We start from the raw sequence: 23,533 nt of genomic DNA on the forward strand, positions 1-23,533 counted from the left end.
CATGTTTCACTTCCATATATGGCTAAACTCCATACAAATACTTTCAGAAACTATTTCCTGACACTTAAATCTATACTCAATGTTAACAAACTTCTCTTCTTCAGAAACGATTTCCTTGCCATTGCCAGTCTACATTTTATATCCTCTCTACTTCGACCATCATCAGTTATTTTACTCCTCAAATAGCAAAACTCCTTTACTACTTTAAGTGTCTCATTTCCTAATCTAATTCCCTCAGGATCACCCGATTTAATTTGACTACATTCCATTATCCTCGTTTTGCTTTTGTTGATGTTCATCTTATATCCTCCTTCCAAGACACTGTCCATTCTGTTCAACTGCTCTTCTAAGTCCTTTGCTGTCTCTGACAGAATTACAATGCCATCGGTGAACCTCAAAGTTTTTATTTCTTCTCCATGGATTTTAATACCTACTCCGAATTTTTCTTTTGTTTCCTTCACTGCTTGCTCAATATACAGATTGAATAACATCGGGGAGAGACTACCACCCTGTCTCACTCCCTTCCCAACCACTGCTTCCCTTTCATGCCCCTCATGTTAATGGCCTTCATTAACAAGTGGTAAAAGCGCCCCTTCATTAATACAACATAAAACTACGTCAGCTGCTGAGAAACTGTCTCCTAATTTGTCACCCACAATCTGTTAAGTCAGAATGAGCCATTCTGCATTCCAGATACCTTAAACTTTATGGTGTGATACTAATCGGAGGTCTGTTTCCGGAATACCTACTAAGAGTGTTTTCTGGTAGCCAGTTTAGCCAGGCTATAAGTGAGTTCATTCCACAGGATCCCACCATGGCCCACGTTCCAAACGAACATCACTGAGCATCCACACTGTTCAAAGGTATACAGGGAATCCTGGATAGCAATGACCAAGGGATGGCAAGGGAAACATTGGTCGAGAGCTTGTAAAATGCTTAAGGAGTTGCTGCAGATGAAAAAGGACCCACTGGTGTAGGAATAGATATGCTCAGGAGCACAAGAGATGGCTATCAACTCCACAGTGAAAACACTATAGGCACCTGGCAAGGAGCACTCGTATAAGAAAAGCCTACATGACCAGCAATCATCAGACCATCAGTATAGGCTACTTCAGAACACTGGAATGGGGAAAAATTGGCAGAGGAGGGTCTCCAGATGGACCAAGCCTTTCGGAGCTTGTGATAGGACAAGATGAAGCTGTGGCTGATGGATGCACCATGGAGGTGTATGTGAATGGGTCCAGAGTAGAGGTTGAAGAGGAAACAACTGAAGTCCAGAAAGGAGAGACCAGATGTGTATTGCGATTGTAATCCTCAACGTGGGAGATGGATTATGGCATTTGGAAAGAGGATGCAGTACTTCGAATGCTTAGAGGAGCTGTAAATGTGGGGAGCATAACTGACACACTGCTGTTGGCACCTGATCTGCAAAGGAGGGGGCGAGGGGGGGGGGGGGGGGGGGGAGAGACTCCAGCCTCCATGAGTAAGCTATTCACAGGACTAGTTTGAAAAGCTCCTTTCACAAGTATAACCCCGCAGTAGTGTACTGGATCCAGTATCCGCAATGCTGAGGGTGATGCCGAACTGTATGCCAGACTCTCATAATCAATGCAGGATTGTATCAGGGCTTTGCATTTCCTTGTGGATGCGGTCCAGCCCTGGGACTGCATCAATGTGGCGGGCTAGGGCATTGACAAATTCCCACTCACTGAAGGGAGCATTATATGGCTCTAGGTGGCATGCGGTAAAAGATAATGGCTTTCACTCCACTTCCTGTTTTAGAACATGAAGGACAGGCTGATATTTCTGAGACTGAGGCTCAAGCATAATGCAAATCAAAATGTCCAGCGACGGTGTCTGGGTCATTGCAGACAATACCTTTCAAGATAATACTAGCTATACCTGCAGGCATCTGGTATCCTTAAAGACATCTGATCTTAGCCCAAACCTGTGAAGGAGAGGTACATAGTGCGATGGCTGAAGCATATTATTCCCAGCCTTCTATCTTCTGTCCTTCTATTAGATGGCAGACCTGGGCACAGTTGCCACCTATAGTATTGGAGAGCCTGCCCCCAATCTCTAATGGCCTCTGATTTCCCATGACCACCAAGGTACTGTCTTCCATCGGGGCATGCCTGAGGCAAAGGGAATCGCTAAATCAGCTGCTGAAAGAATGGCTGTAGCTGTACATCACCCAGTTTGTTACAAAGTGAGTTGTGCCCGTGACTGGACAGAGGATGATGTTTTTATCATAACGGAACCACTTTTCATTTTGGAGGTGGCTGCCATATCCCTAAACTTGTATTTTAAGTTCTCCACAAAGAATAAAGGTTTTGTGGCCAAGAAGGAATCACTATCAGTCCTCGTACAAACCAGGTGCTGCGGGGATTATTGCTCTGCTTGTTGCTTGTCCATATGTTCCTCCCACAGCGTAGTCAGTGACAGGAACATTTTAGGGTCGTATCTCTTTGCATTACAAGTGGACTTTCCTCCCACAGAGACTGCTGGGCCTGTATGGCCACCAGCATGAGGTAATTTTTTCCACGTCATTTGTGTCTCACTCATCACGGTGACACCAACTCCAAACGGGGCTCTCCCCACAGGCACCACCCAGCCTCAGTAAAGACTACCATTGCTTGAGTCCCTGTGCCCCAGTCACAATGGACACATACTCCTTGGCATCCATGGAGACTTTTCAGCTCTGACACCATCAGTGCAATACCTGTGTTGTCAGAGGGCACTGTGCAGGTACTTACTGATTCCCTCCCCCCCCCCCCCCCCCCAATGGGTGGCTACCGTACTGGGTTTTGGGTTTTACCATATTAAAGGGAAGGGTGCAAAGATGGAAAGGCACAAAGGTGGAGCATACACTGCATTTGGTGACCACCCCTGCACAATTCACACTTCTGGAGAGTTTTGAAAACTGGTGGCAGGTCAAAACCAATAATGGGGACCATGTGTTATTTCATGAAAAGTTGTAGAAAAGGCTGAAAGTGGAAATTCTAGTCCAAAATCCATGCAGGGTCAGCACCAACAACACCATCCAACAGAGAGGCAGAGGAGGAAAGGGAAAGTGGAAGTATAAGCTTTCAGCACAGAAAGGAAGTTAACACTGCAAAGGCTGGGGACCCTTTGTAGTCAAGCATATGCTCACAAAAGAGTTGTGAGCCCCTGGGGGGAGGGGGATGGTGCCTGTAGAGCATCGACAGTGTCGAGCGTGGTACTTTACCCTCAACGTAATACACTGCATATACATAGACACATGTTGTCAAGGAGAAACTTTTTCAATTTATTTTCAAATTTTACCTTTCTGTCTGTTAGACATTTTATATCACTGGGTAAGTGGTCAAAAATTTTTGTTGCAGCATTGTGTGCCTTTCTGTGCTAAAGACAACCTTAATGTTGAGTAATAAATGCCATTTTTTCTTCTAGTATTGTAATTATGTACCTCATTGTTCCTTTTGAACTGTAGTGGATTATTTACAACAAACTTCAAGAGGGGATAAGTATCCTGTGAAGCAGTAGTCAGAATGCCCAACTCCTTAAACAGATGTCTACAAGATGACTGCGAGTGAGCACCACATATTATTCTTGCAGCATGTTTTTGGGCAATGAAGACCTTTCTTAAAGATGAGGTATCCCAGAACATTATTCCATATGACATTACTAAACGAAAATAAGCAAAATATGTCAACTTGCTGATTTCTCTCTCCCCAAAATTCGCTATGATTCTAAGTGCAAATGTGGCTGAACTAGGTTGTTTAGGAGTTCCAAAAGGTGTTTTTTTCCAATTTAAATTCTCGCCAATATGGACACTTAAGAATTTGAAATTTCTACCCTATGTATTATTTCATTGCCATGTGTTACACTTATCACTGGTGCAGTACCCCTACAGGTGCAGAGCTGAATATGATGTGACCTTGTGAAATTCAGGGCGAGACCATTCGCAGAAAACAAGTCAATGATACTTTTGAGAACTTTGTTCGCCATTTCTTCCATTTCTGTATGTGTACTGGGAGTTGGTTGGTTGGTTGGGTTAAAGATTAAAGGGACCAAACTACAAAGGTCATCGGTCCCTGTACTGGGAGTAATAACAATACTGTGCTCCCTGCCGCCGTTGGATAAGCAGCTGCAGCAGCAAGTCGTATACTCCTAGCTCACTCATTTGTTACATAGTTTAATTCTTAATTTCTTTGCGTGTTTTTGGTACTTGCATTGTTTAATTCATAAATTTCGGGCGTATTATAGTATTTGAGAGTTGTAGCATCGCGTTTTAGTACCTGAATAGTGTAAAATCGCGTAGTCTCCTTCCGCCGCCGAGCAGTGTGTCAGCAGTGCGCAAGTAGCAGCATTACTGCATTTACTAGGCAATCTTTTATTTTAATAACCGTTTAAATTTTGTGTCGATTTGTTTGCGCTCTCTGTAGATTAGTTCAGACGTTCTTTGTATATAAGTTTTTAGCATGGATAGGGACTGCAACTGCTGTGTTCGGATGCAGGCTGAGTTGGCATCCCTTCGCTCCCAGCTTCAGGCAGTGTTGGCTTCGGTCACACAGCTTGAGGCTGTTGCCAATGGGCATCACTGTGGGGGTCCGGATGGGGGTTTGTCGGGGACGGCCAGCTCGTCCCACGCAACCCCCGATCGGACTACGACTGTGGTTGCCCGGGATACTGCCCGCATTGAGGCTGATCCCTCACCTGTGGTAGAGTGGGAGGTCGTCTCAAGGTGTGGCAGGGGGCGAAAGACATTCCGGAGGGCTGAACAGAAGGCCTCTCCAGTTTGTCTGACGAACCGGTTTCAGGCTGATACTGATCTTCGGCCTGACATGGCTGCTTGTCCTGTTCCAGAGGTTGCCCCTCAAGTCTGCAAAATCCGGGCCGTCGCAGAGGGTGGGCTTACTGGTAGTTGGGAGCTCCAACGTCAGGCGCGTAATGGGGCCCCTTAGGGATATGGCAGCAAGAGAGGGGAAGAGAACCACTGTGCACTCCGTGTGCATACCGGCGGGAGTCATTCCAGATGTGGAAAGGGTCCTTCCGGATGCCATGAAGGGTACAGGGTGCACCCATCTGCAGGTGGTCGCTTATGTCGGCACCAATGATGTGTGTCGCTATGGATCAGAGGAAATCCTCTCTGGCTTCCTGCGGCTATCTGATTTGGTGATGACTGCCAGTCTCGCTAGCGGGATGAAAGCAGAGCTCACCATCTGCAGCATCGTCGACAGGACTGACTCCGGACCTTTGGTACAGAGCCGAGTGGAGGGTCTGAATCAGAGGCCGAGACGGTTCTGCGACCATGTGGGCTGCAGATTCCTCGACTTGCGCCATAGGGTGGTGAGGTTTTGGGTTCCGCTGGATAGGTCAGGAGTCCACTACACGCAACAAGCGGCTACACGGGTAGCAGGGGTTGTGTGGCGTGGGCTGGGCGGTTTTTTAGGTTAGATGGCCTTGGGCAAGTACAGAAAGGGCAACAGCCTCAATGGGTGCGGGGCAAAGTCAGGACATGCGTGCACCAAGCAGCAATCGGTATTGTAATTGTAAACTGTCGAAGCTGCGTTGGTAAAGTACCGGAACTTCAAGCGCTGATAGAAAGCACCGAAGCTGAAATCGTTATAGGTACAGAAAGCTGGCTGAAGCCAGAGATAAATTCTGCCGAAATTTTTACAAAGGTACAGACGGTGTTTAGAAAGGATAGATTGCATGCAACCGGTGGTGGAGTGTTCGTCGCTGTTAGTAGTAGTTTATCCTGTAGTGAAGTAGAAGTGGATAGTTCCTGTGAATTATTATGGGTGGAGGTTACACTCAACAACCGAGCTAGGTTAATAATTGGCTCCTTTTACCGACCTCCCGACTCAGCAGCATTAGTGGCAGAAAAACTGAGAGAAAATTTGGAATACATTTCACATAAATTTTCTCAGCATGTTATAGGCTTAGGTGGAGATTTCAATTTACCAGATATAGACTGGGACACTCAGATGTTTAGGACGGGTGGTAGGGACAGAGCATCGAGTGACATTATACTGAGTGCACTATCCGAAAATTACCTCGAGCAATTAAACAGAGAACCGACTCGTGGAGATAACATCTTGGACCTACTGATAACAAACAGACCCGAACTTTTCGGCTCTGTATGTGCAGAACAGGGAATCAGTGATCATAAGGCCGTTGCAGCATCCCTGAATATGGAAGTTAGTAGGAATATGAAAAAAGGGAGGAAGGTTTATCTGTTTAGCAAGAGTAATAGAAGGCAGATTTCAGACTACCTAACAGATCAAAACGAAAATTTCTGTTCCGACACTGACAATGTTGAGTGTTTATGGAAAAAGTTCAAGGCAATCGTAAAATGCGTTTTAGACAGGTACGTGCCGAGTAAAACTGTGAGGGACGGGAAAAACCCACCGTGGTACGACGACAAAGTTAGGAAACTACTGCGAAAGCAAAGAGAGCTTCACTCCAAGTTTAAACGCAGCCAAAACCTCTCAGACAAACAGAAACTAACGATGTCAAAGTTAGCGTAAGGAGGGCTATGCGTGAAGCGTTCAGTGAATTCGAAAGTAAAATTCTATGTACCAACTTGACAGAAAATCCTAGGAAGTTCTGGTCTTACGTTAAATCAGTAAATGGCTCGAAACAGCATATCCAGACACTCCGGGATGATGATGGCATTGAAACGGAGAATGACACGCGTAAAGCTGAAATACTAAACACCTTTTTCGGAAGCTGTTTCACAGAGGAAGACCGCACTGCAGTTCCTTCTCTAAATCCTCGCATAAACGAAAAAATGGCTGACATCGAAATAAGTGTCCAAGGAATAGAAAAGCTACTGGAATCACTCAACAGAGGAAAGTCCACTGGACCTGACGGGATACCAATTCGATTCTACACAGAGTACGCGAAAGAACTTGCCCCCCTTCTAACAGCCGTGTACCGCAAGTCTCTAGAGGAACGGAAGGTTCCAAATGATTGGAAAAGAGCACAGGTAGTCCCAGTCTTCAAGAAGGGTCGTCGAGCAGATGCGCAAAACTATAGACCTATATCTCTGGCGTGGATCTGTTGTAGAATTTTAGAACATGTATTTTGCTCGAGTATCATGTCGTTTTTGGAAACCCAGAATCTACTATGTAGGAATCAACATGGATTCCGCAAACAGCGATCGTGTGAAACGCAACTCGCTTTATTTGTTCATGAGACCCAGAAAATATTAGATACAGGCTCCCAGGTAGATGCTATTTTTTTTGACTTCCGGAAGGCGTTCGATACAGTTCCGCACTGTCGCCTGATAAACAAAGTAAGAGCCTACGGAATATCAGACCAGCTGTGTGGCTGGATTGAAGAGTTTTTAGCCAACAGAACACAGCATGTTGTTATCAATGGAGAGACGTCTACAGACAAAGTAACCTCTGGCGTGCCACAGGGGAGTGTTATGGGACCATTGCTTTTCACAATATACACTCCTGGAAATTGAAATAAGAACACCGTGAATTCATTGTCCCAGGAAGGGGAAACTTTATTGACACATTCCTGGGGTCAGATACATCACATGATCACACTGACAGAACCACAGTCACATAGACACAGGCAACAGAGCATGCACAATGTCGGCACTAATACAGTGTATATCCACCTTTCGCAGCAATGCAGGCTGTTATTCTCCCATGGAGACGATCGTAGAGATGCCGGATGTAGTCCTGTGGAACGGCTTGCCATGCCATTTCCACCTGGCGCCTCAGTTGGACCAGCGTTCGTGCTGGACGTGCAGACCGCGTGAGACGACGCTTCATCCAGTCCCAAACATGCTCAATGGGGGACAGATCCGGAGATCTTGCTGGCCAGGGTAGTTGACTTGCACCTTCTAGAGCACGTTGGGTGGCACGGGATACATGCGGACGTGCATTGTCCTGTTGGAACAGCAAGTTCCCTTGCCGGTCTAGGAATGGTAGAACGATGGGTTCGATGACGGTTTGGATGTACCGTGCACTATTCAGTGTCCCCTCGACGATCACCAGTGGTGTACGGCCAGTGTAGGAGATCGCTCCCCACACCATGATGCCGGGTGTTGGCCCTGTGTGCCTCGGTCGTATGCAGTCCTGATTGTGGCGCTCACCTGCACGGCGCCAAACACGCATACGACCATCATTGGCACCAAGGCAGAAGCGACTCTCATCGCTGAAGACGACACGTCTCCATTCGTCCCTCCATTCACGCCTGTTGCGACACCACTGGAGGCGGGATGCACGATGTTGGGGCATGAGCGGAAGACGGCCTAACGGTGTGCGGGACCGTAGCCCAGCTTCATGGAGACGGTTGCGAATGGTCCTCGCCGATACCCCAGGAGCAACAGTGTCCCTAATTTGCTGGGAAGTGGCGGTGCGGTCCCCTACGGCACTGCGTAGGATCCTACGGTCTTGGCGTGCATCCGTGCGTCGCTGCGGTCCGGTCCCAGGTCGACGGGCACGTGCACCTTCCGCCGACCACTGGCGACAACATCGATGTACTGTGGAGACCTCACGCCCCACGTGTTGAGCAATTCGGCGGTACGTCCACCCGGCCTCCCGCATGCCCACTATACGCCCTCGCTCAAAGTCCGTCAACTGCACATACGGTTCACGTCCACGCTGTCGCAGCATGCTACCAGTGTTAAAGACTGCGATGGAGCTTCGTATGCCACGGCAAACTGGCTGACACTGACGGCGGCGGTGCACAAATGCTGCACAGCTAGCGCCATTCGACGGCCAACACCGCGGTTCCTGGTGTGTCCGCTGTGCCGTGCGTGTGATCATTGCTTGTACAGCCCTCTCGCAGTGTCCGGAGCAAGTATGGTGGGTCTGACACACCGGTGTCAATGTGTTCTTTTTTCCATTTCCAGGAGTGTATATAAATGACCTAGTAGATAGTGTCGGAAGTTCCATGCAGCTTTTCGCGGATGATGCTGTAGTATACAGAGAAGTTGCAGCATTAGAAAATTGTAGCGAAATGCAGGAAGATCTGCAGTGGATAGGCACTTGGTGCAGGGAGTGGCAACTGACCCTTAACATAGACAAATGTAATGTATTGCGAATACATAGAAAGAAGGATCCTTTATTGTATGATTATATGATAGCGGAACAAACACTGGTAGCAGTTACTTCTGTAAAATATCTGGGAGTATGCGTGCGGAACGATCTGAAGTGGAATGATCATATAAAATTAATTGTTGGTAAGGCGGGTGCCAGGTTGAGATTCATTGGGAGAATCCTTAGAAAATGTAGTCTATCAACAAAGGAGGTGGCTTACAAAAGACTCGTTCGACCTATACTTGAGTATTGCTCATCAGTGTGGGATCCGTACCAGATCGGGTTGACGGAGGAGATAGAGAAGATCCAAAGAAGAGCGGCGCGTTTCGTCACAGGGTTATTTGGTAACCGTGATAAAATTACGGAGATGTTTAACAAACTCAAGTGGCAGACTCTGCAAGAGAGGCGCTCTGCATCGCAGTGTAGCTTGCTCGCCAGGTTTCGAGGGGGTGCGTTTCTGGATGAGGTATCTAATATATTGCTTCCCCCTACTTATATCTCCCGAGGAGATCACGAATGTAAAATTAGAGAGATTAGAACGCGCACGGAGGCTTTCAGATAGTCGTTCTTCCCGCGAACCATACGCGACTGGAACAGGAAAGGGAGGTAATGACAGTGGCACATAAAGTGCCCTCCGCCACACACCGTTGGGTGGCTTGCGGAGTATAAATGTAGATGTAGATGTAGACTGGTGTCATCTGCAAGAAGAACTAATTCTGCTTCTTGTACATTAGATGGTAGATCATTTACATGTATGAGAAACAGCAGTAGAACTAAGACTGAGCCTTTGGAAACCCCATACGTGCTTTCTACCCAGTCAGAATTATGTCCCTGAATTCAGTTGGTTGAATTACTACTAAGTACAACTTTCTGTATTCTTTTGGTCAGATATGACATGATCCATTGGTCGGCTATACCTTCAATCCCACAAAACTTCAATTTATGAGTATACTATGAGTAATACAATCAAATACCTTGGATACGTTACAGAAAATACCTATCGGTGTTATTTTGTTATTTAATGCTTGTAGTATCTGGTGTGTGAACATGTAAATGGTATTCTCAGTAGAGCAACCCTTCTGAAACCCAAACTGTGATTTGCTGAAGATATTACTGCTGCCAAGGTGAGATACTATTCTGGAATACATCACCTCTCAAGAATTTTGGAAAATGATGTCAGCAGTGAAATAGGTTAGTAGTTACTGACGTTTCTCTTATCACCTTCCTTAAAGAGGGTTTAAATAATGGCATATTTTAGTCTCTCTGGAAAAAAAGCCTTGAGTTAGTCATGCATTACATATTTCAGACAGTACTGTACTTATTATATGGGTACAAATCTTTAGCACTCTATTGGAAACACCATCAAAATCCGAAGAGCTTTTATTCTTGAGAGAATGTTGGTTGGTTGGTTGGCTTAAAAGAGGGGGGAAGGGACCAAAGTACGAGGACATCGGTCTCTTGTTCCTAATAAAACAATGCCACAAGTGTGAGAATAAAACGGATGAAACATATAACACAAAACAGAAACAAAGGAAAAACAACAAAAACATAGGAAAGGCAATGAACACTAAAAAGAACAAAAGAAGACAAGAAAACAACAGAGACACTAGAAACAGAAGAGAGTAAAACAGGAAAGCAGATTAAGGTGGCTGGCTGACCATGAGAATAAAAAGGAAAAGCCAGCCACTCTGCAACACATTAAAACCTCCACCCTATAAGCACTAGGGTGGAGGACACATAGGGACAAAGGGAATGCGCTAAAACCTACATAGAAGTATAAAACCCACTCTCATGGATAAAACATAAAACTACACCTGCTGTTGGGGAATTGTTGCCCAACACCGAAGGCAGGGTGCTGGGAAAGTTAAAAGTCCGCCGCAGAGCGGCTAAAACTGGGCAGTCCAGCAAGAGGTTGATGACTGTCATTTGGGAGCCACAGCGACATGGAGGTGGGTCCTCACGACGGAGCAGGTAACCATGTGTTAGCCATGTATGGCCAATGCAGAGCAGGCAGAGGACAACTGATTCCCTGAGAAAGGACCGCATGGAAGACTTCCACACATTCGTAGTCTCCTTGATGACATGCCGTTTGTTGTGCGTCCTGTTATGCCATTCCGTCTCCCAAAGACAGAAAACCCTGTGGCATAAGACAGAACGCAAGTCAGTTTCGCCTGTTTGGCCAGCCTGTCGGAAAGTTCATTAGCGGGGATTCCAACGTGTCCTGGGATCCACACAAACACCACTGAACGGTGGGACCATTCCAGGGCATGGATGGACAGTACCAGGGGATGGCGAAGGTAGCACTTTCCGATAGCTTGTAGGCTGCTCAATGAGTCAGAAGAAACAATGTGCCAGGGCACGAGCGGATGTGCTCAAGAGCACAAGATGTTGCCGCCAGCTCTGCAGTGAAAACACTGCAGCTATCTGGCAAGGAGTGACGTTCAATATGTCCTCCATGAACATATGCAAGGCCTACGTGACCATCAGCCATCAAGACGTCAATGTAAGCCACATCAGAGCCCCGGAACATGTCAAGAATTGAGAGGAAGTGCCAACTGAGGCCTTAGGGCCACGCAAAAGGTCCAGACAAAGCTGCAGCCAAGGCGTACACCTCGGAGGTGACGGCAAGTAGAGGTGGTAAAGGGAAGGCCTCCAATTCGAAGAGAAGGGACCACCAGTTCGAAGAGAAGGGACCACTGCAAACCGCATTCGTTAACCCCGACCTGGGCCGCCGATTCAGGAGATGGACTGCTGCGGGCAGAAAAAGGAGACGGTAATTCGGATGTTCAGGAGAGCTATGAATGTGTGCAACGTAATTGGCAATCAGTTGTGCATGTCTGATCTTCAATGGAGGGACTCCTGCCTCCACCAGTATGCTTGTCACTGGACGCATTCTAAAAGCTCCTGTTGTTAGTCTAACTCTGCAATGGTGCAATGGGTCAAGCAAACAATGCTGAGAGTGCCACTGAACCATAAATCACACTCCCATAGTCAAGAGAGGATTGAACAAGGGCTCGGTAGAGCTGCAGCAGCGTGGAGCAATCTGCGCCCCAGTTGGTGTTGCTCAGGCAGCGGAGGGCATTGAGGTGCTGCCAACACTTCCATTTCAGCTGGACGAAGGTGAGGAAGTCAAATCAACCGAGCATCGAAAACCACACCTAAGAATCGATATGTCTCCCTACAGTGAGTGGCTCTTCATTAAGGTAAAGTGCTGCTTCCAGATGAATGATATGACGCCGACAGAAATGCATGACACATGTCTTCATGGCGGGAAACTGGAAGCCATGAGCTAGAGCCCATGACTGCGCCTTGTGGATGGCTCCCTGTAGGCAACGCTCAGCGACACCAGTACTGGAGCAGCAGTACAAAACGCAGAAGTCGTCCGCGTACAGAGAAGGTGAGACGGAGGGCCCGACAGCTGCTGCTAGACCGTTAATGGCCACTAAAAATAGAGACACACTCAATACGAAGCCCTGTGGGACTCAATTCTCCTGGATATAGATGGAACTATGGGAGGCACCAACTTGGACACTGAAAGCACAGAGCGACAGGAAGTTTTGGATAAAAATGGGGAGTGGTCCCCGGAGATCCCACTCGTACAATGTGTCAAGGATCTGATGCCGCCAGGTCGTGTCGTATGCTTTACATCAATCAAAAAAGATGGTAACCAGGTGTTGGCGTCTGGAGAAGGCTGTTCGGATGGCAGACTCGTGGGACACGAAATTATTAGTAGTAGAGCGACCCTGGAGGAAGCCACCCTGACATGGAGCCAAAAAGCCACGTACTACAGGACCCAACCCAACCGCCGACACACGATACGTTCCAGCAGCTTACACAGAGCGTTGGTGAGGCTGATGGGCCGATAGCTATCCACATCCAGCAAGTTTTTACCGGGTTTGAGCACCAGAATGATGGTGCTCTCCCTCCATTGCGATGGAAGATGCCATTGATATGTTTGAAGACGACGAAGATATGTTGCTTGTAGTCAGATGAGAGATCTTTAATCATCTGGATGTGGTGCCAATCATGCCCAGGAGCTGTACTGGGGCAATGTGCAAGGGGAGCTCCCACTCTGTAAAGGGGACATTATAGGATTCACCGTGGCGTGTAGTGAATCAGAGGACTTTCCCTTCCAACCGCCGTTTAGAGCGCAAAAGGCTGGGGGTAATTCTGTGATGCAGAGGGTCAAGCAAAGTGCTCGGCAATCGTGTTTGTGTCTGTAGATAACACGCCATTTAAGTTAACACTGGGAACACCTGTTGGGATCTTGTACCCGGAAACACCTTTGATCTTTGTCCAGACTTGGGAAGGTGAGGTATGGCACCCAATGGTCGAGACGTATCTCTCCCAATGCTCTTGCTTCTATCATTTGACAAGTTAGCAAACATGGGCATGCAGCCGTTTAAAGGCTATGATGTGCTCCAGGAAAGGGTGCCACTTATACCGCTGTAGAGCTCGCCATCGCCCCTGAACTGCTTCAGCGTCTTCCAGCGTCCACCAAGGGACTGCCTTAAGGCGGGAGCACCCTAAAGAGCGAAGGATCACATTTTCTGCCACAGACATAATTGTGCTAGTCACCTGCTCAACCATCATATCGATGTTACCGTGCGGTAACATCGATATGATGGTGGATATTCAACGGTGACAGCAGAGGTGAAAGTTCCCCAGTCCACCTTGTTTAACGCCCATATGGGCAGGTGTCCGTGGGCCTGACACCGTGCAGTGACAGGAAGATGGGGCCATGGTCACTACCACACAGGTCGTCATGTGCTCTCCAGTGGGTAGATGGGAGAAGTCCTGGGCTGAAAACTGATAAATCGATGGCCGAGTAACTACCATGAGCCACACTGAAATGTGTGGTGGCCCCAGTATTTAAGAGGCAGAGGTCGAACTGAGACAGTAAAGTTTCGACATCTCTGCCTTGGCCATTGCAGACAGTTATTTCCTGTCGTCCTTATTCTGACAGCCACAGCTTCAAGAGGGGTTTGTAGGGGCACAGTGTCACTACAGACCGAGTTTAGGACATAGATGCTAGCTCCACCTGACACCATTATAGTTGCTACGGTTCCTGTAATATGCCTTATAGCCGCAGAGGGCAGAGGTCCGCATTGCTGGGAACCAGGTTTCCTGGTGGGCAATGCAGAAAGCAGATGTAAAGCTTAAACAGTTGCCGTAGCTCAGCCAGGTGGTGGAAAAAAATGCCACAATTCCACTGGAGGATGACGTCATGAGACGCCAAAGAGTCACCTGCCGCCACCAACATATTGTCTGAGCAGCCTATATCCATTGTGTCTGAGGTCCTGGCGAGATCTAGGTCTTCAATGGACGCCAGAATCTCCACCCGATTCTCAAGACGCAGAGCTTGTAGGTAGCAGTGGTGTGGGTGCCACCTCAATTTCCTTGGTCTTAGGGGTCTTCTTTCGGGATTTCTCTCGCTGCTCCTTGGGTTTCCCTGTCTGGGAGAATTTCACTGACTGTCTCTGGGACTGAGGATGAGTGTGAAGCCCAACAACCAGCTGCTTTTGAGCTCTACAGCCACTGGCGGGTGTAATCTTTCCACTAAGAGAAACCCAGGAAGGGAGCGACCCAAGGGACCCCATCCTAGCGAGAGAAGCCGAAGAAGGCTTACGATTCTCTGGCTTAGAAGTGGGGATGGACATCCCCGATGGTTGGGGGGGAGGGGGTGTTGCTCCCGAAGTAGGTGGTGCAGGAGCAACAGGGAGGGAAATGGTCCCCCCATCAAGGGGGCAGGTGTAGTCTTCTGGCTATGAGAGGTGACGGGGGTTGGCGGTGTCAGGCACATGGAGTATTGGGATGTGATGGGCATCCGCAATCTTGACATGTGACGCTGCAATTACAGCGGGAAGACATATGGCCGAACTTCAGCACTTAAAGCACCGCATTGTGGGAGTGATACAGGGCTTTACATCACACCGTTAGACCATCACCTTGACCTTCTCGGGCAATGTATCACCCTCAAAGGCCAAGATGAAGGCACCGGTGGCAACCTGATTATCCCTTGGACCCCTGTGGACACGCCAGACGAAATGTCCACCTCACCACTCTAAATTGGCTCGCAGCTCATCGTCAGACTGCAAAAGAACGTTCCTGTGAAATATGATACCCTGGACCAAATTTAAGCTCTTATAGAGCGTGAAGGTTACAGAAACATCCCCCAGTTTGTCACAAGCGAGTAATGTCCGTGACTGGGCAGAGGATGCTGTTTTGATCAAGACTGACCCAGTTGTGATTTTGGACAATCCATCCACATCCCCAAACATGTCTTTTAAATGCTCAACAAAAAAACTGAGACTTTGTTGTCATGAAACATTCCCCATCACCTCTTGAAAATACAAGGTACCGGAATGAATAAGATCCGCTGTCATCCTTAGCCTGACGTTCCTCCCATGGTGTGGCCAGGGAGAGGAACAATTTGGGGTTGTACCTGTGTGCGCTGAATTAAGCTCTTGAATGCTTAAGAGACTGCTGGTGTTTGACCACCAGAAAAAGATGATGGACTACACCTCATCGCGTGTCATTCGCCCTGATGCCACCCACTCCAACCAGGGGCCCTCCCTATGGGTTCCACCCAGCCGCAGCAAAGGCCACCTGGCATGGTGGCCATTGCCGGGAGTCCTGATGCCCCAGGGGGATGGGCATCTACCCCTTGGCATACGTGGGGAGTTAACAGCACAGGCATCAGCAGAGCGATCCCTGTGTGGTCAGGGGGGCCACAATCAACAGGGTACATGGCAGCCCCACAACGGACTGGATGCTGTGCTGGATATCAGGTGCAAAGAAGTCCATGGTCATTGTCAATGCAGAAAGGACACTGCTTAGTGCATGTGGGAAATACACCCGGGAAGGTGTCCTCGCCCAAGAGATGGAGAATGAGTGGGACTGAAAAGCGACGACGAGAAAGTGGGCTAAAGATCTCGATGCACGATGAACACAAGCACCATGTAAGGCACCTTTCCCCAATTGGCTTTCTCTTCGGGAAAATTCTGAAGAATGGAGGTCAAACCCTACAGGGGACCATCATGTAAAGGCCAAAACGTGTGAAACTTCTTTTAGTCACCTCTTACGACCAGGTAGGAATACCTCAGGCCTATTCTTACTCCCGGACCTACAGCGGGATTGAGAGAATGTATGACGCTCTTAATTTCAAAAGTAGAAGTTGGTGATACATTCGTATGGTGTAATTTTATGAGAGTTACTTCAACATACTGCTGTGATCTCTCCTTGAACTGTTGGTCCCTATGCTTTCTACTATGTTTAAGAAATTATTTTTAAATACATTTGCTACCTGTGACTTGTCGTTTATAACCCTTCCATTCATCTCTATTTTTTAATTATCTTTCTTGGCAATTTTGAGTACAAAGATTAAGTGGTAATCTTCTAACATGCATGGTTTTTGAGTTGTATCAAAGCATTCTAGATTGTGGTCGAGTGTGGGACATGGAAGCCACATTGAAACTGCAATTACAAAGAGAGACTGAATGCATCTTGTCAAGCAACTGTTCACTAGCCTTCAAAATAGATTGCATACAGTGCTGGTCGAACATACAGAGACATGGTGGTCCACAATAATCCTAGGGACAAACACTGAGTTTCATTATAAGAATGATAAAATTTTATCAGCACTGGGAAGAAAATTCTCATACTCGTCACATATTATTACGTATCATGAATGTATAAGGAGGCAGTCAAATGGAAGCAAGACGCCCATCACAACAGAACCATGGAATGGTTCCATACAGAAGTTATCACCATATGCTTTAAGACTTTTATCCCACTGGGAGACAAGACACTCAATTTATGTTTCATAGGACTCAGCTGGTTCCTGACAACCCCACAACTACACCCACTCTTGCGTTCCTTGTCCAACAAACTGACATCCAAGAGCATATGCAGGGGTCCTCTGCTCGCCGAGTTCCTTGAGCATGGAACCACAATCAATGGGCACGGCTATGAAGGCACTTTGCAGGAACTGCAATGTGTCAAAATCAAAACGCACAGGAATGCTGTGACATGGGATCACCCTGTTGCACACTAATGCCTGCCCTCACACTGCCAATCTGTCGAAGGCTACACTTAAATTATTTGGCTGGGAAACACTGCAACATCCTCCATACATTCAAGATATTTCACCATATGATTCTCACGTACTTGGTGACCTGAAAAAGAAAGCGCACATGGATGTCTGTTAGTCAGATGAGGAAATGAAAGAGTGGGTGTGGTTGTGTATCCTCCAGCGGCCGACCACATTCTATAAAATCTGAATTAATTGTCTTATCTCCTAGTGCGATACATGTCTTAACTTTTGACAGGAACCATTCCATGGTCCCCATGTGACAGACATTCAGTTTTCATTTGATTGCCCCTTATATGTCCCCATCCTTTTACTAAGAGGTTTCAGCATCATATGATCTTTTAGATACCATAACTGTGTCTTTAAACACCGCTAATGCATTGCGAATCGCCATTTCACCAAATATGACATATCACTTCTAGGCAACAATCAAAGAATAACCACCTGACTAACCTTGTTGCACACAAACTCATACAGGTTGTAGGATATAAAGCAGCAAAATGCAAGGTCAGGTGTGTTTAGCAATGACAACAAATTTAATTTTGCCAAATCCCAATGCTTTGCTGATAGGCCTAGAAAAAAAGGGGGGGGGGGGGGGGGAGGAGTTGGTTTCTTTTCCTTTGCACTGGTAGTGAAACCTGTGCATACCATACTCTCATCAGTGGCAATATCAATTATCCAGCTTTATTCTGGGGATTAGTGTGTGTGTGTTTGAGGTTTACGGACGCTAAACAGCGGGGTCATCAGCGCCCAAACGCATAAAAACAGGAACACATGCAGTGAAGGGACTAAGACGAACAGCGAACAAGGGGAACAGCTAAAAGACACAGACCTGACGCAGTTCCAAATCCTCACATACAGAGGCAAAACAAGAGGAGAAGGAGTGTACTAAGAAAGGAAAGGAAACACAAGGAAGGGAGGACAGAAACCGAAGGGAAACAAGGAGGTATTCGTGACTGGCGGACCTCTTACCTAAAATCTGGGTGAGCCAGTCATCCAGCAGCACATTAAAACCCTCTCCCTAAAATCCGAGGCAACAAATTGGACAGGACACAAAACCGTAAAACCTTAACCACAGACGTTGCGTCGTCTTTCAAAATAGAGGGCAAATCCGGTGGCAAAGAAACCACCGCCCTCTGGTCAGAGAATAAAAGACAGTCAAGTAAAATGTGGCGGACAGTAATCTGGACGCCACAAGCACTGCAGATTGGGGGATCCTCCCACCGGAGTAAAAAACCATGTGTGAAGGGACTGTGCCTGATGCGGAGGCGAGTGAGGAGAACCTCATCCCGCCTGCACGACTGGTAGGACGTATGCCATGGCCGCGTGGTGGCCATGACCAGACGCAGCTTATTTTCACCGACTGCCAGCCACTCCTCTTCCCACTGACGCAGAACGCGAAAACGCAGGAGGGAGGTAACAGCATGGATGGGGACCGCACATGGAACAACGTGAGGGAGGGAACATGCATCCTTGGCAGCCACATCCGCCAGTTCGTTTCCCCTAATACCCACGTGCCCCGGCACCCAGCAGAAGGAAACCTCCTTCCCCTGCCACTGCAGGTGGAGTAGGGCATCATGGATGTTCTGGACGACCGTATCCGCTGGGTACAAGTGTTGCATGGTCTGAAGGACACTCAGGGAGTCAGAACAGATGAGGAACTTAAGAACTTAAGACTGGGAACACATCTCATCTGCTCCAATGCCCGCAAGATCGCAAACAATTCGGCATCAAAGATGGTAAACGCCGCAGGAAGCCGTAACTTGACGAGTCAATCAGGGAAAACAACAGCACAACCAACAGAGTCCCCCTGTTTAGAGCCATCCGTAAATACTGGTACATGGTCGGGATGCTGGTTGAAAATATCATAAAATAAGGAGGTAAATACAAACGCAGGAGTGCAGCTCCTCCAGTACTCCGACAAGTTTAAAAGGACGCAACCAGGGAGGCAGGCGAGTAAAACCTTGCCGTTGGGGGGCCACACGCTCCACACCAAGGGACTCAAGCAAATGCTTGGCACGAATCCCAAATGGTCTCGTTGCCCTGGGACGACTGGAAAAGAGACGTTCCATAGGCGGTCGGGCAACGGTAGGGTACGCAGGGGAGGTAGGACAGGCAAGGAATTGACACACCCGTCGCACCATGAGGAGTTTCCGCCGGATGGCAAGCGGCGGTTCCCCTGCCTCAGCACACAGGCTGGGGATGGGACTGGTACGGAAGGCACCAGTGGCCAGTCTGATACCCTCATGGTGTACTGCGTCAAGAATCTTCAGATACGAAGGCCTTGCTGACCCATACACGGTGCAACCATAGTCAAGACGCGATCGGACGAAAGCCCTATAAAACTGCAGCAGACGCACCCGATCTGCTCCCCAGGACCGATGGCTCAGACACTTCATTCTGGGGATTAGTCATAATTAGTGATAATCAAATAAGCACAAGAGTTCGGGTATGGGGACAAGGTGTGTCCCAGGGATGGATTGTCTGGTAGATGGCTTTAGCATTCCATTTGACTGGTCCTGCAATTCTTGCTCACTTTCATTGGCAATAGCAATGTCATCAGCAAGTCTCCTCATTTATATCGTTTGAACTTTAATTTTAATCCAGATTCTGAATCATCTTATTTCCTTCATTGTATTTTCCATACGCAGATTGAAGACCAGAGAAGACGATGTCATCACAACACTAAACCCCCAACCATTTCTTCTCTTATTTTTTCCCTCTGTTCCTGCAGATATTGAAAATTACCCAGTTAAGATTTATCTATGGAGATTTCACACTATACAGTCAAAATAATAATAATAATGTCTGAGAAAGGAAAGAAATAATAATAATGAATTTTCAGTTAACAAATTACATGAAAGTATTTTTGTTTTTCTTTAAGTATCAACAAGGAAAACTGTCTACTGTGCAACTTTACATTTTCTAATGTAAAAATGGCTGTCGCCTTTCCACTCTTTTGTGTATTATTTTGGTAAACAATTTGGATGCGTGAGCTGTCAAGCTGAATGTGTGACAGTTATCATTTATCTGTCTTGCGATCTTCAGTATTGTGTGGTGATATTCTTCCGAAAGACAGTATGCCTCCAAATTAATCACTTCTGGCTTGTTTGCAACAAATCTTTCAAAACTGTTTTTATCTGCAGAATTCCTTTTACACTCTTAAGGTCTTTGCTGTTAAAGTCTCCAAAAGTGATTAATGTTTCCAAATGCTAAATCTGTGCCTCTGACGATCAGTTTTTCTATTTCTTCACATTTTTACTGCTTTACTCAAATACAGCAGGCAATTTCTGTTACAATTATCTAACAAATGCACTGGATTAATTAGATTTTAACAAATTAGGAAAATAAATGAGATGATGTAAACCAAAAAGAAATTTCTTGTATCAACAAACATTTGCATCATTTCAATCCTCCGAAAATATGATTTTGTCTTGTCGAACCACAGTACACCCAGGTATAAGTAGGATTCCACACACAAAAGATATTTGCAAGCATGCTATGAAACAGAGCACCCACAAAACATGACTCACCGAATTGTGTTAATCCCAAAGTAAAATTAGGAACGACATAAAACTCTGCACATGTGAGTGTTACCTCTTGTTTTGCTGACAGTACAACATAATACTGACACACAATGCTATTAACTGGATAAAAGCAGAGAGAATACTACAAAATGCAAAAAATGGATCACACTAATTAAAAAAAAATGTAATTACATGACAAACTGACTGCTGCGGCATCACTGAATGTAATGGATGTAAAAGTATGCAACACATACAATAAGTAGAGCTGTTTAGTGCCAGTTAAAGATTACTCCATTACAATAATGTAACACTCATGGATACAACCATGTGCAAAAACCTATTCTTAAACAGAGAACTGAAAGAGCAAAACTTTATAATGTAATATCATATAATGGGTGAATTAATGAGTTGAATTAATTACTACTCCACATATAATGGTATAGAGGCTTGCAAAGCACACATGTGGAAGGGATTATTACAAAATGTTCCCATGGCTCCACAAAGATAAATTGCAAATAAAATGTGGTAGTGTAGAGTCATAAACAAAAACTGAGCAAGTTACATAACGCCGCTAGTGGCCATTATTAATCTTTGGTGCAAATCATGGACTTATCAAAACATATTTAAGTTTAAAAACACAATTGTTAATTACTTGGGCCTCTACTAAATATCATGAAATCATCTGTAACTGGGAAAATAAATCCGAGATCTATTATTATTGTTACTATTAATAATTCTTAGAGTAACAAACTGCATCAAAGGCATTTTAAACGAAATTTCTTTTGTTCTTGATACGACCTATGGTCTAAGCAAATACCTTAACCCAGAACTTATTATAGTGTGTATTGCAATAATACTACAATATTTTATGGAAACCTGAACACTTTTTAGGAACTGTAAGAATTTTTCATTGTGACAATGCTTGGACACACTCTGTATAACAGGGTTTGGTCATTTACTTTCACACTCCATTATAGAAAGATTTTACACGTTTCTGGTGCAGAAACGTTAAATTTTAGAGAGCTTTACATCAATTCAAAGGTCTTTTTAATAAACATACGCCACAGTATGTAATAGACAGTTTTGTTATTCACTGCAATTCCTCGTTTCGGGTGCAATTACGCTATACCCATTACCTTGGATTACGTACATTCAAGGTTGATAACAGCACTTAATTAATGAGAACTCACAGTTAAAATTCTGGCTACAAAGTCTCTTTGTGAAAGGGAGGTTGTTGCTCTTACTACTTCGACAATATTAAATTTTTAGATACTAACGTAGAATGTTTCTCTACTAATATCGTACGGATACTCACACTTTACTTGCGTATCCACGGCGACCCCTTGACGGCGGGCAGCATTTACAGCCTGAAATTGAACACGCTTGTAAATTCAAATCCAAAACAAGACACACGATATTGTTTTGAAACTACCATTACCTGTTCGGATTTCAGTGCTGAGGCCTTTGGAGGTCTCTTTCGTAAAACGGTAACAGTTTCCCAATCGGACATTGTGTTATACTTCTGAATAGTCTAACAAAAGTTGATAATCACCACGTTGCAAACTGTACAAACAGCTAGAAATTTACCTGACACTTATTCCGAACCACACAACAGATTATCGCCTTTCAATGACTACTAACATTGCATCACACTGTTGAAATGTATATCGCAGAGTAGCCAACTCTGCCAAAACGTGTTCAAGGAGCCTCGTTGCGGCTGTCAGTACGTATTACAATGAACTATTATTGAAGAAATATTTCTAAGTGACCTGCACCACAATATTCATTTTTCGAGTATGTGTAGAAGTATCTGAAACATAAGCCATAGGGAGGAACTACAGATGTAGAGACCTCTACATTATATACGTTTCAATACTGTCAACATATAGTTGCTTCTTACATTTGGTGCTGTTGTGGCAACATTACTTCACTGTTGTGCATGTGCAATGCCAAGAACGATAATACGTGAGCATAAAAATAAATCGAATGAATGCCTACCATTTTATTCATTCCATTGACAACACAATTCCATACTTTAATAATGATAGGTTTCTGTTCGCCTACTGCCTGTTTTTCACTTCGTAGTTTATTTATAACATGGTCTCGTTTTTAGCTGATCTACTAATATATACGGGACGGAGTGAAAGGGTCGCATTTATTGCTCTGGACCTACCAAGAGTTCGAATTCACAGGAATGTTTCCACTGAGCTACATAGTTTCACTTTCAAGGCCAATTCGCACTTGAAAGAACGAAATGTCATGCCACGTCACATCATAACATTCAACAACACCGTTCAAAGGGCGGCATTCACACAGGTCGCCAACGGCACGGAATGTCACCATCGAGGTTTTTCGTATAGAAAGTTTAATTTCTTTTCGGTGAAATCCACCCATCAACCAAATACTTTGTTTACACATCAGGTCAAGTTTCAAAATTTACGGCTTACGTATCCTGGTATACTCCGTCCATAACAAATTGAAAGTAGATATCAATGTGACAAACATATGTAACCATTCGAAACAATTGTGACTGAATATTGAAGTCTGTGTCTTTCAGATACTTTCCTATAATATAGTAAATCCTGATGTTATTCTCACTCTTTTATGGCAGTAATGGATGTCGACACTGGAATCTTCAGCTGATTAAATTTGCGATATTATTTCGTTTGGTATCTGATATTCGTTGCATGCTAATATTAAATGATATAAGTCGGCTCCTTCTTCACTTTCTTCGCTGCACTTAGCCAAGTCAACAACTTTAATTTTATAAAGGTGACTAGGGTAACATCCAATCGCTTTCTTATTACAGAGCTCTGGTGCCGTTTACTCTTTCTGACTCCGTCAAAAAACGGTTTCCTCGGCAG

At 45.7% G+C, this 23,533-nt stretch overlaps 1 protein-coding gene across 1 annotated transcript in view; it reads right to left on the reverse strand.

Annotated features, from left to right (window-relative positions):
* The window catches only part of LOC124613194 (endothelial differentiation-related factor 1 homolog), an 82,537-nt gene extending 60,159 nt beyond the window's left edge, over positions 1-22,378 (reverse strand). Inside the window, exons 1-2 of the mRNA XM_047141854.1 lie at positions 22,108-22,378; positions 21,985-22,036 (exon numbers count right to left, since the gene is read on the reverse strand). Of these exons, the coding sequence (XP_046997810.1) occupies positions 21,985-22,036; positions 22,108-22,179 (124 nt within the window). The 5' untranslated portion in view covers positions 22,180-22,378. The remainder of the gene's footprint in view (positions 1-21,984; positions 22,037-22,107) is intronic.
* Between the last annotated feature and the right edge of the window lie 1,155 nt (positions 22,379-23,533).

The sequence above is a fragment of the Schistocerca americana genome, chromosome 4 (genome assembly GCF_021461395.2).
Source record: "Schistocerca americana isolate TAMUIC-IGC-003095 chromosome 4, iqSchAmer2.1, whole genome shotgun sequence".
Classification (NCBI taxonomy): Eukaryota; Metazoa; Arthropoda; class Insecta; order Orthoptera; family Acrididae; genus Schistocerca; species Schistocerca americana.